At 36.8% G+C, this 12,903-nt stretch overlaps 1 protein-coding gene across 5 annotated transcripts in view; it reads right to left on the bottom strand.

Annotated features, from left to right (window-relative positions):
- Positions 1-12,903, bottom strand: part of HMCN1 (hemicentin 1) — a 457,926-nt gene that overhangs the window by 25,754 nt on the left and 419,269 nt on the right. For 4 of the 5 annotated variants that reach the window (XM_038542311.1, XM_038542313.1, XM_038542312.1 and 1 more), the window contains 8 exons: positions 12,110-12,280; positions 11,788-11,958; positions 10,958-11,128; positions 10,370-10,540; positions 6,910-7,059; positions 6,018-6,155; positions 4,742-4,863; positions 3,609-3,846 (listed from right to left, as the gene is read on the bottom strand). In XM_038542311.1, the coding sequence (XP_038398239.1) occupies positions 3,609-3,846; positions 4,742-4,863; positions 6,018-6,155; positions 6,910-7,059; positions 10,370-10,540; positions 10,958-11,128; positions 11,788-11,958; positions 12,110-12,280 (1,332 nt within the window). Of the gene's footprint in view, positions 1-3,608; positions 3,847-4,741; positions 4,864-6,017; positions 6,156-6,909; positions 7,060-10,369; positions 10,541-10,957; positions 11,129-11,771; positions 11,959-12,109; positions 12,281-12,903 lie in introns of those variants that run through there. The other variant, XM_038542314.1, reaches the window with a different exon arrangement.

Here is a 12,903-nt window from a genome sequence, read left to right as displayed (position 1 = left end):
TAATGTCTAAAGATTTTCATACTGAAATACTTAATACTTGGTTATAAACTGTATCCTTTTATTTATTCTTTATGTTATAAAGTAAGCTATTTTGAATTATACTAGTTATGATTTTCCTTTAGACATAGGGCAGGGGTATTACAAAATATTTTTTTGTGTTATTACTATGTATAATAATTGTAGAAACTTTGAAAAGTATAAAATTCTTCGTAACTTTGTCACTTGGGACAGCTACTACCAATAATGTGATGTTTTTCCTTCTATGAATATACGCTTCAAAAAGTTAATTTAGGATCTTTCACCCTAGAGACTAATGACTGTCAAAGTTTATTGATTATAAGATAGAGCTTATTAAAAATATAGATTCCTTGGCCCTATCCCAGTCAGAAGAAGCCTGGGAATTTGTGTTTTTAGCCAGAATAATGGTTTCCTTATAATCACCACGGTGTGGGCAGCCCAGGTTTAAATCATACTGTGTACTGCATTTCAATTATTGTTATGCCATGCATATTCTTCTGTCACTTGTTTTGTTTTATTGTTAATACCTAGAACAATGTCTGGTACACAGCACTCAACAAGTATTTTGAGCTATATTTAATTGCTTTAAAATTATTTTAATGACTGTTTAAGAATTTATCATACAGCTATGTTACAATTTACATACTTACTTCTTGCTTCTAGGATATTTATTATTGGCCATATCTGTGATTTTCTTAGGGCAGATTCCTGGAATGAGATAACTACAAAGATGTGATACTGCTTTCCAGAAACGTTACATGAATTAGCCCCTGATGGCAGTGAATCAGGCTGTTCGTTTCCCCATACCTGTCCAGTGCTGAGTGGTTATCATATTTTTTAATCTCTGACAATGATAATTGGAAAATGGTACTTCATTGTTTTAATTTGTATTTCTTTGCTTATTGGTGAGGTTAGACAGTTTTTCACATTCATTTTGTCATTATTATTTCTTCCTTTTGAATTTCCTGTTCACAGCCTTTACGTATTTCTTATTGGGGTGCTGTCTTTTTCTTATTGATTTTTTTAACAGTACTATTTATGTATTTATGTATGTATGTATGTATTTATTTGAGAGAAAGAGATAGAGGGCATGAGCAGGGGGGGGGGGGGGGCGGGCGCAGAGGGAGAGGGAGAAGCAGACTCCTTGCCTAGCACAGACCCTATGTGGGGCTCCATCCCAGGACCTGGAGATCATGATCCTAGCTAAAGCATTCTTAACCAACTGAGACACCCAGGCACCCACCAGTGCTTTTTTTTTTTTAAAGCAAGATCCATGTCCATGTGGGGCTTGAACTCATGATCCCAAAATCAAGAGTCACATGCTCTACCAACTGAGTTAGCCAGAAGTCCATTCTTACTGATTTTTAAAAGCCTCATACATATTAAGGTTAATCATAGTTGTCTATAATGTACAAAGCAAATATTCATTCTTGGTATATATTTTACCTTCTCAATTTTGTCTTTGTCTCCCATGAAGAAGTTTTTAAAAACTTATCTGTAGTTAAATTTCTCTCTCCGTTATTGTTTCTGATGCCCTCTGATTAATTTGTAAAATATAAATATAGTTTATAATTCTATTTTTAAAAATCCATTCTATTTTAAAGATATAAAATTAAAAAATTATATTGATTTATGTTTGTGAATTGACTTGACCAGCAATTTCCAAATGCCAGCCTACAGACCAGGTACATTAAAATCATTAGGGGAGGTGTTAAAAATACAGACTTCCAGGTCCAACCTTAGACTAGCTAAGCCAAAATCTTTAAGCCTAGAAATATGAACTTTCATCAAGCTCTTTAGGTGTTTCTAACTGCATTGTAACCATAGCTCTAGTCTAGACACAATATAGAAGAGAAAGAACTTGCTGGTTAAGCAACCAAGAATGCAAGCTTGCCCCCTGGTGGTCACTTAAAAAGAAAATTTAAGTACCTAACATAATTCACAGGAACCTCAGCAAACAAATGTGCACATATCAGATGTAACTCATAAAATCATAGTGTTTAAGAATAGTAAAGGGTTATAAATATCCCATAGTGTGTTTTCTTCTATTGTGAGATCCATATTTCCCAACTACACTGTTACAGATACCACAAAGACTTTCAAAGGCTTAGAGAATTTACATGATTAAAAGGTGTACATGACTTTAAAAAATATTTTTAATTCTTCTTGTCCCAGATGGTATAAATTCATTTTTTAACCAAAATCTTATGCAAAGTTATCTTCTTTTAATTATATGGAGTACTGGAGAAAGTAGAAACAGGTCATCCTTGAAAAGTGGGCATTATTAAGGAAGAGAAATAGAACTCTTCATTCCAGTGGCTCTTTTCCTTTGTCCCAGTGACTGGAACATGCATGACAAGAGTAAACTGAGGTGGTGGTAGCAACATATGAGTGGAGATGGTGTGAGGCTAGGGGGCTTACCGGCTGTGAGGCTTCATGAATCTATGATCATCTAAAAAAATTGTGAACAGGTTCTGCTAGATTACTATGATCTAAAATTCAATGATTCAGTTCTGATAGGTGCTGATGAAGAAAACAGTCATGTGTATGAGTGATGAAAACAAGAGTAAATGGTGAAAATGAGTTTTTAGTGTATCTTCTGAGCATGATAAAACAAAATGATGCTATTTAAAATCTATTTGGATCTATTTTAAGAAAGCTAGCAAATAACAGAGGCCAGTATGAATCATTTTACTGTACTAATACAAGCTGAAAGTTCAAAGTTCAAAGACATTAAAATATTTAGTGTCTATAAAATAGCCACATGCAAGTATCTCCTGGGATCAAACTTCATGGGACATGGAATGCTGATTATTTGGGTGCCTCTTATGATTGAAAAGAGATCTTAGGGTATAGATACATCAAAGAACTACACAGCATTAAAGACCACTGAGATCAAGAGTCGTAGAACTATGCTTAGAAAATGAAGAGCAATTGAAAAATTATAATGTCTAGGAATAAGAAATGACAGTTGGAACCCTGATTATTGCTGCACAATTTTTAAAAGCTGCTTTTAAAATATGGAAACTTTTTTTTTCTTACTAGTTTAGGTTGAGATATACTTTTACATTATGTTTAAGGAATTAAAAAAATTCCTTGAGTCATAACAAGAATAATGGGCTAGAGTACCCAGAGAAAACATCATTCTGACAGAGGATATATTTTTTAAACCTTTCTGCATATCTAGAACAGTAACTCCACCATGTTATATGGAGAAGCATATTAGTAATCCAAATACACTAAAACTCCAGTGTGATTGGCTTTATCATAGGGCTTTACCTCTTACAAAACATGGACAACATACATGAAAACCTGGTATCAGTAGGTTCAATCTGTGCCCTAATATCCTTATTCTGAATGGCATTGATGCAATTCTTTTGCCCCACCCCCACTTCTTTAGGTATTAAATACCTTTTTTCCCTAAGATTTTATTTTTAAGTAATCTCTACATATAATGTGAGGCTTGAACTTACAACCTTGAGATCAAGAGCCACATGCTTTACTCACTGAGCCAGCCAGGCACCCTACTTTCACCCTTTTAGAAAGGACTGAATGGAAAAATGATCTGGACTTTCCTTTACCCAAAGTACCTTTGGAAATTGAAGCATGGATTTTAAAACCCAGTGTCTCTTCTAACTGGTTGTAGTCAGATTCCACAGAGGAAGCATGAAGTGTTTCTACCAAGAAAGGCATTCTTCCCTGTGCATCATCATAGAAAACGGTGTGGTTCCATGTGTATGGCACGCTGACGCCATCAATGGTGAACAGCCGGGTTGAGTAGGCATACAGCTGCCCAGGACCTGTCTGAATGTAGTCCTCCGTGTAATCCTAAGGAAGACAGTATAGAATGGAAGATCAGCATGGCTTATTCCGTTTTTTTTTTTTTTTTCTTGAGGGTAGTATGAGATGCAGAATGAGGAAAATAAAGGCTAAGGGGCTATATATATATATATACACAGTTGATCCTTGATCAACATGATTTGAGCTGTGTAGGTCATCATATGTGGTTTTTTTTATACAGTACAGTACTTTAAGTGTATTTTCTCTTCCTTGTGATTTTCTTACTAACATTTTCTTTTCCCTAGCTTACTTTACTGTAAAAATACAGTATGTAATATATATGACATACAAAATATATGTTGACTACGTTATCGGTAAGGTTTCTAGTCAACATTAGGCTGTTAATAGTTAAATTTTGGGAGCCAAAAGTCATAAGTGATTTTTGAATGCCCAGGGGAGTAGGCACTGAACCTCCACATTGTTCAAAGGTCAACTGTAGCTATAAATAAAGTTTATAGTTCAAAGCTGTAGGTCAGGAGTAAAGAAAGGATGTGAAAGGGTGATTACCATTCTTTAGTTTCTGAAATACTTTTATGGGTGATATACAAAAACTTTTGTATAACAGTTTGTATTCTTTTTATATGTGGAATAATAAACAAATGACTTAAATCAGCATAGCATTTATTTTGGTCCTGGTAAATAGGATCAGTAATAAACCAGTAAGTATTACTGGTAATAAAACCAGTAAGAGTGTGTAAAGACTTATTCCTGAAGATTTCTATACAAAGACAAGCTAGGCATTTCTAACTTTAGTGGTTTAGATATTCCTCTGAGCAAACAAGGGAAACTACATAAGGTCTCCATGCTCTTTCTATGAATCTTTGGTTTCTACTCTTACCATTACTCCAATAAACAGTGAAGGCATGTTATCCTGACTTTTTACCTTTACGGTGACTTCAGCAGGTGACTGAAGCTGCAGGACATAGCCACTCACAACAATATCTAGAAGCAAAGCACCATCAGAATCCAAGCCCCGGGCAATATGAGTCATCCGCAAGATTTCTCCTAGGAATTACAATTCATTCATTTTAACAGCAAAAAATATATGGTTTGTGTAAGTACAGAGCAGATTGACCTTACATATCAGTTCAGCTATGTTATTTTACTTCAAACTTCAATAAGCATAGACCATAAGGAATTAAATTATTACTTAGTCCGTGAATTAAAGAGTTAGGCTTATTGAATGTAAAGCTTCTTTTTCTGTGGCAAAAAATGTGGCGTATTATTATGTGAAGGATTCTACATTTTACTTATTTATTAATATTTTATTTGCTAAGTGGCTTCCTTGCCAGTGTGGGGTTTGAACTCATGAATCACATGCTCTACTGACTGAGCCAACCAGGTGACCCGGATTCTACACTTTAAACTCACAAGCAATAGCAAGACAGTTCTGCAAAAATAGATCATCTATGAGAATGGACAGGGAGCTTCACCAGGTAGACTGGCAATACCATAAGTCTGGCCACAGGACTTTGCTCTTTCTGATGCTTCAAGAAGTAGCAAAGGGGCATTTTAGTAAGCGAATGATCATGAAGAGACCCACTTGTCTTCTGGGCTGATTAAAGCCCTTTCATCAGCCTTTCTTCTTTACAGAGCCCTTTTTCTTTACCATTGAGGCTCTTTACCTTTGAAGAGGCTTGTAATGAAAGTCAATAAAAATATGTATGCCCTCAGGAAGGCCCATGAATAACTAACACATATTTATTAAAACTAAATGTAAAGTGAAAAGCCCTTAGATTTGCTTACTTTTTACTTCCACCTTTTTGATAAAAAGAATCCCTATAAGGTATCCTAACCAAACCTCAGGTTCATAGACAAGTCTTAATAGCAATGACTCATTTTCTTGCTCTGTTTTAGCCTTTAAAACTCTCTGAGGAATTAAAGAGAAAAGATGAAAAAAAAAAAAAAAGAGAAAAGATGAGAAAAAACTTTTGGGGTATAGAAATCACTATACTGTTTGAAAACACATGGGCTCTTATAGATCCATGTCAGTAAAAGTTTACAGGGAAATATGAAATTGCTCTTATATCATTTATGATAAGACTACATCGAAAACTTTAAAATTATTCTCTGGGGGAATATATAAACGTATTTTTCTAACCAGCAACTTTTAAGGCAATCATATTTTTTATAGTAATAAAATATTAAGTTCAACTAACCGGTTGCAAATTCCACCTGAGTTTCTCTCTTGAAGACTGCATTGGTGAGGGTGAAGCCATTGACTGCTTCTCCTATTTCCTTTGCTGCTGTCCAGTAAATAGGATTTAGAATAGAAACTATTTTTCTCATTGCTGGACCTAAAGAAAAAAGGATAAATAAGGTGACAAAGAGAGATATTTACAATCCATTGTTATTATTATCTTCAGAGCCTGTTACTTATAAGGATGAATCCTAAATAATCTTGAAAAAGAGCAAAAAATAAGTATCAGTATCTCACTTGTCTTTAAGAATTTACTATTGGGACAGAACTAAGGACTATCATACAGATCATTTAGAGGTAGCATGGTCTAGAAGCTTTAAGCAGAAATAATAAGTGAAGAATAGTATATAATTTTTTATAAAAAAGAGGCTATCGGTGTCCATCGAAAGATGAATGGATAAAGAAGATGTGGTCTATGTATACAATGGAATATTACTCAGCCATCAGAAACGACAAATGCCCACCCTTTGCTTCGACGTGGATGGAACTGGAGGGTATTATGCTGAGTGAAATAAGTCAATCGGAGAAGGACAAACATTATATGGTCTCATTCATTTGGGGAATATAAAAAATAGTGAAAGGGAATAAAGGGGAAAGGAGAAAAAATAAGTGGGAAATATCAGAAAGGGAGACAGAACATGAAAGACTCCTAACTCTGGGAAATGAACTAGGGGTGGTAGAAGGGGAGGTGGGCGGGGGGTGGGGGTGACTGGGTGGTGGGCACTGAAGTGGGCACTTGACGGGATGAGCACTGGGTGTTATTCTGTATGTTGACAAACTGAACACCAATAAAAAATAAATTTATATAAAAAAAGAGGCTATTAACAACTTTTATAAGCAAACAGACTTACCAAGACTTCGAGGTACGTTGGTAATCTTGGCATGTATTATTCTAGTATCAGAGGCAGGACTATCTGTTACTGTGGCGTTAAGAAAAGCAATTCCAAATTCAACATCATTAATATTTCCAATAACACTTCCTCTGGCTCGCTGCGGCCCACCTATTGGGGGAAGAAAAAATATTGGTGGATAAGGAAACAATTTCATCAATGTTACAGGGGACAAAATAAGGCCAGTATTCAAAGATGCTACAAATCTTCTTTCAAACATTTAAAATATCATATGACATCTGAATTTAAGAGTGAAATAAATAAGCTTTCAAAACATTCTACTTTCATGTAACACTCATCATCCCACATAAATCTAGGGTCCTTCCAATCTATATACATCATGGCATTATTTCACAATCCAAAGAATACAATCAGCACCCAGTCCCAAAGCCAAAATAAAGAATGTGTTTGTTGATGGTGATGAAATGATGATAATATGAGAGTTTATTGAGCATGTTATGTACCATACTAAGCACTTAATATGAGTTAACTCTTTTCATCTTGTCAAAAATCCTATAAAGTTATCTTAAATGGCCACAGTTTGCAGACTATAAAAGTAAAGTTTAGAGACCTAAGTCATAGAATGAAGGTCTGAACACAGATGTGCTTGGCATCAAAATCCATGTTCTTTTATCTATTGCCTCCTTTGTGAGAACACAGAGGGAAAGGAGGGACCACCTCAAAACAACTCCTGAGCCTCCTTTTAGGTCACTGCCAACATAGGTGAGGAGTTTCTAATAGGTATTGTTCAGTCCATCTGAACATTGGGTTTCAGATGGAAGGTTTACCAAGTTTTCCTTAATATATATACATACTGGAAAATAGTTAACTTGAGAAAAATTTGAGAAGGGTGTTTCATTTTTAACAGTGCTGCAGAATTCCTACAGAGACAGTTGAAAACAACTACACATTTAAAAAAAATCTCTATAGTAATTTTAAGCCTTATTTCCATTGTTCAGCAAAATTATTAGTTACTGACACAGAATGGGTGATTAAATGAATGCTTTTTAAGTGAACTGCATGCTTTAGCAAGAGAAGGAAACATACTGGGAAGAAGCTGATAGTGAAATTCATAAATATTCATTACTTGATGGCTTTTAATTGAATATATTTCTTAAAAAATCACTAGATGTTTACAATATTGTTACATATTATAAACCAGGGAGAAATACAATGGTATTTAATCTCAGAAAAATCAGTAAGAATAGGGGTGCCTGGGCGGCTCATTTGATTAAGCATCTGCCTTCAGCTCAAGTCATGATCCCAGCCTCCTGGGACTGAACCCTACACTGGACTCCCATGCTGAGCAGGGAGTCTGCTTCTCCCTCTCTGCTTGCCACTCCCCCTGGTTGTGCTCTCTCTCTTGCAGTCAAATAAATAAAATAAAATCTTTAAAAAAATAAAAATCAGTAAGTATAGTATTTCACCATTTTAATTTGCATTACTTTGCTTATTGGTGAGAGAATACATTTTTTTTCACATTGATTCAGTCTTCATGTTCTGGACTACATTTATTTGTTCATCAAGTGCTGAGAATACAATAATAAGAAAGAAAAAAGACATGAGGCTTGCCTTCATAGAGCTTATATCTGAAAGAGGGAGATAAACATTAATTAGAATTCCACAAATGTAAAATTGAAATGTACTAATGTATGTGATATCTACTACCAAGGGAAGCCTGAGAAGAAAGTAAAAATAGAGTGGAGAGCTGATGAAAGTTAGGTCTTAACTAAGCCAGAGAAGGCAGGACAAAGGCTTTCTGGATAGAGGAAAGTGATATGTGTCACCCTTTTGAGAGGTGGTGGTTTGCCATATCTAGAAACCAAAAGGAGAAAAAGGTGGAGAGTTGTGGGAGCGGTGTTGCAAGATGATGCAGGAAAGTAGACAGTAGGGCCAACTGGGACCTGGTAGGCCATTCTGGTTCTTATCTTTAGTCCTAATCAGGAGAGAGGGGTAGAAAGATTACTAATTCACTTGGTTTTCTGGGTCACTTGAACATTTGGACCTTGGTTCTTGTCTCCAGAAGAGCTTGAGTTCCAGTGTGCATTAGACATCTTCTAGTTCTGGGTAGCTAATTGGAATCCTTGAAACTCCTTGCCAGACTCTGTAATCCAAATTGTCCACCTATTTGGACTTCCTTCTGCTACTGGGACCCTTGTCCCATGACCAAATCATACTCCTTAGGAATGAACATTACCCCTTGACAGTGACTTGTAACAAGGCTCAGGAACTACAAAATTCCTCAATTAAAACTAGAACTGTCACCATGCCTATATGATAGAACTTCAAAATCTTTGGTAATCAGTTGATATGTTGACAACATATGTTGAACAGCTGACTGATAGCCACTTGTTCTTTTAGCTTGTCTAGATCCTACAAATCCCTTCATGTAACTCCTCTCTCTCTCTCACTCTGCCAAATGAACCTTCTTGACTTTCACAGACATTTTATTTCTAAGGTATGCTTAAAGCTTTGGAAAGTTCAGTGGTATCTGAGCACTTTAACAATTGGAGACTGTTCTTTTTAATCTTCTTATGGACCTTAGAAATCCAAAAAAAAAAAGAAATCCTACCCTGAGACATGCAACCTTAAAACAATCCACTATTTCTTGGTACTCCAGCAAACTCTTTCATAGGTTCATAGGTTCTAGAATTCTGGCTTCGTTCCTTCTGGATTTTTAAAAAATATTATTTACTTACTTATTTTAGAGAGAAAGTGTGTGTGTGTACCAGCAGGGGAAGGGGCAAGGGAGAGAGAGAGAGAAAGAATCTCAAGCAGACTCCATATTGAGCATGGAGACTGATGGGGGTGGGGGTGGGGGGCTCCATCTCACAACATTGACATCATGACCTGAACTGAAATCAAGAGTTAACCACTGAGCCACCCAGGTACCCCACCTCATGAATTTTTACATCACTTACAATATCCAGCCATGTTGTATGACTTGGGTTATCATAGTTGAACTCCCCCTATTCTTTTTTCCTAGAATTTAACTGCCCACTATTTTACTTTCCACATTTATGTTCTCTGTGTTTCCATCCATGAAAAAATAGCCCCTCGCTGTGTATTCTGTTAAGTATTCAGTTTCTATCCCACTCTCATTTTCTGTCTGGAATCTCAGCCTGGCTTTCCCCAGTCTTTCAAACCTTTTTATCCCACAAGCATAGGACTAGTATTTATAGCTGCACAGACCATATCCTTTTACAAGGGGGCCTGGATGGGGTGAGCAGCAGCTAAAATCCAGCTATAAGCTTTGCTGTGGACCAACGTGAAGGGGAAAAAATACATTTTCCCTACTTCTTCCTTCTGGAGTTGGCACCATTTTTTAATTTGTGGGCTCAGAGGGATATCCTTTTCCAATTTGCAGGAAGGTTGTAAATAAGCCAGCAATGGTTTCATCAAATCTAACTTAGTTCCTTACCTGGACATACTTGCATATTGCATCTGGACACCTGAGTAGCATCTCCTGGACATGGGCGCCCGCTTATAGATGGCACTGGATTGTTGCATAGCCGTTTTCGAGTCTTTTCACCTCCTCCACAGGAGGCAGAGCACTGGCCCCAACTGTGCCAGTTTCCCCAACTTCCATCCACTGTGAACAAGAACAGAATGGCCAATATCAATCCATTGGTTTTAAAATCTACAGCTCAGGTGACCCTAACTATACAACTCTCATTTTAAGATTTGAAATGATGGGGCTGCTACAATAGCACTAAATGAAATGCTTTTCTTTTTTTCTTTTTTATTTTTTTAAGATTTTATTTTTTACATTTTTAAATTTATTATTTTTTAATAATAAATTTATTTTTTATTGGTGTGCAATTTGCCAACATACAGAATAACACCCAGTGCTCATCCCGTCAAGTGCCCCCCTCAGTGCCAGTCACCCATTCACCCCCACCCCCCGCCCTCCTCCCCTTCCACCATCCCTAGTTTGTTTCCCAGAGTTAGGAGTCTCCCTTTCTGATATTTCTTTTCTTATTCTACTGCTAGGAGTCAGGGGACTCACCAGGACACATGTCAGTGTTGCACCTCTGGATCTGAGAGTCTGGCCCCCCACAAGCTCTTCCTCCATTGGAGGGATGAGGGTTATCACATGTGCGGTACCGTCGCATCTGCCCTCCGTTGCACGTCCGGCTGCACATTCCCCAGCCACTCCAAGGACTCCAGTTACCATGAGCTACAACAGAGAGCCATTGGAGAGGTGCTAAACAATGACATTCATCCAAAAAATATGTAAGACTTTCCCCTGGAACTGAAAAGAAATATATGAATCTATAAATAGGCAACTTCCAAAGGCAGCTAGCTGGTTTAGCTGTTCTTTTGACCAGAAACTGGGTATACATTCCAGTCATTGAGAAATTCCATTTGATATACATTTATTGAGTCTTGCAGTATTCCAGGAGCTGAAGGATATGAATGAGGCACGATCTATGCTCTTGATGAGTCAAGACTATAAAATCCAGGTACAGTGGATTCAGATGCTGTTAGGGTCTTAAAATCTAGCTTGGTGACTGAATTAAGGCAAAGGGCCACTTGCCTGCCTCTGTAAAGGTATCATCAACATCATTAACAGCAGGCATGTAAGGGTGCCTTTGCCTTGCACTCTGTACCTGGTCCTGGAGAGGAAATGAAATAGGACACAGCCCTTGCCTATATAAATCAATTACATTTACAGTATAATATAGACACAACAGCAACTGTACAACACTTTGATATCCTAAACCAAAGATAGATTGGTTATACTGGTTAATAACAGTATATTATGACTTTAAGGACTTAAGGCCATAACAAAACTTTAAGAAAGTATAATGTTGACTCACTATTTCCAACACTCACTTGGACAAGGATCATTATTGCAAAAATCGCTCTGGACATCACTCCCTTCACATCTGCTTCCTCCATATTGGGGAACAGGATCAGAGCACTCCCTTGTTCTTTGTCTGGCACCTCCTCCACAGGACACACTGCAGGAACTCCAACTGGTCCAAGTTGCCCACTTGCCATCAACTGGATGAAGGAAAAACATATGTGCTCTGTTACTACAATACCCTGAGCATTGTTGGGTTGGGTGATTATCGACATTGATTCTTACTGACATACTACCCAAATAAGAGATAGATGTCAATTTATTAAGGTATAAACACTGTATTTCTTTTACCTGGACAATGTCGTTCATTACAAACTTGCATCTGTGTTTCTGCCCCATCACAATAGGATCCATCAAATGATGGTGGTGGATTATTACACAATCTTGTTCTTATCTGGGCACCTTTACCACAACTTTCACTGCATGCACTCCAAGGCTGCCAAGTGCTCCATACTCCATGAACTACAAATATCCCAAGAGACAGTTGCAAGTCACAGAACCGTGCTTGTTAAATAAAATTATACAAGTAAATTAACTCAGTAATGAGTTAAATTAGCCTGGAATCTAAACTAATTGAAATTGAACCAAAGGAAACATAAATAATGTTCTTCCTTTCTCCTCCTGGTTAGATTTTCATGGGAATTAGTGTTCACAGGGAAATTCAGAAAGCTACCTAATGCCAAAATGAATGCTTACAATTATCCAAAGGGACTATTTTATTAAAATAGAATGTAATCAAACTACCATATGTAAACACAATCTAAGCTTAAAAATCCTAGATAAGCATTTCCTTGTGCTTTATGCTCTGGGAAAAGTGGAAGGAACCAGAAGCTTAGAACCAAGGCTGTATCACAGATCTAGGTGCAATTACAGACAATACAAAGGTTTCCATAATGATAATTTGGACTCTAGACTCAAGACCACCTCTTTAAGCTTGATTCAGCTTCATGTTTAAAAAGACATTTGGATCTTTCAACAACATGATGATTTGCACAGTTGTAACTCTTTGAAAAACTGTCTCCATTACATAATGTTCCTGAATTAAAAGTTCTGAATAACACACTCACCTGCTTCCTAAACACCAA

The sequence above is a fragment of the Canis lupus genome, chromosome 7 (genome assembly GCF_011100685.1).
Source record: "Canis lupus familiaris isolate Mischka breed German Shepherd chromosome 7, alternate assembly UU_Cfam_GSD_1.0, whole genome shotgun sequence".
Taxonomy (NCBI): domain Eukaryota; kingdom Metazoa; phylum Chordata; class Mammalia; order Carnivora; family Canidae; genus Canis; species Canis lupus.
This window is presented reverse-complemented; position numbering and strand designations above follow the sequence as displayed.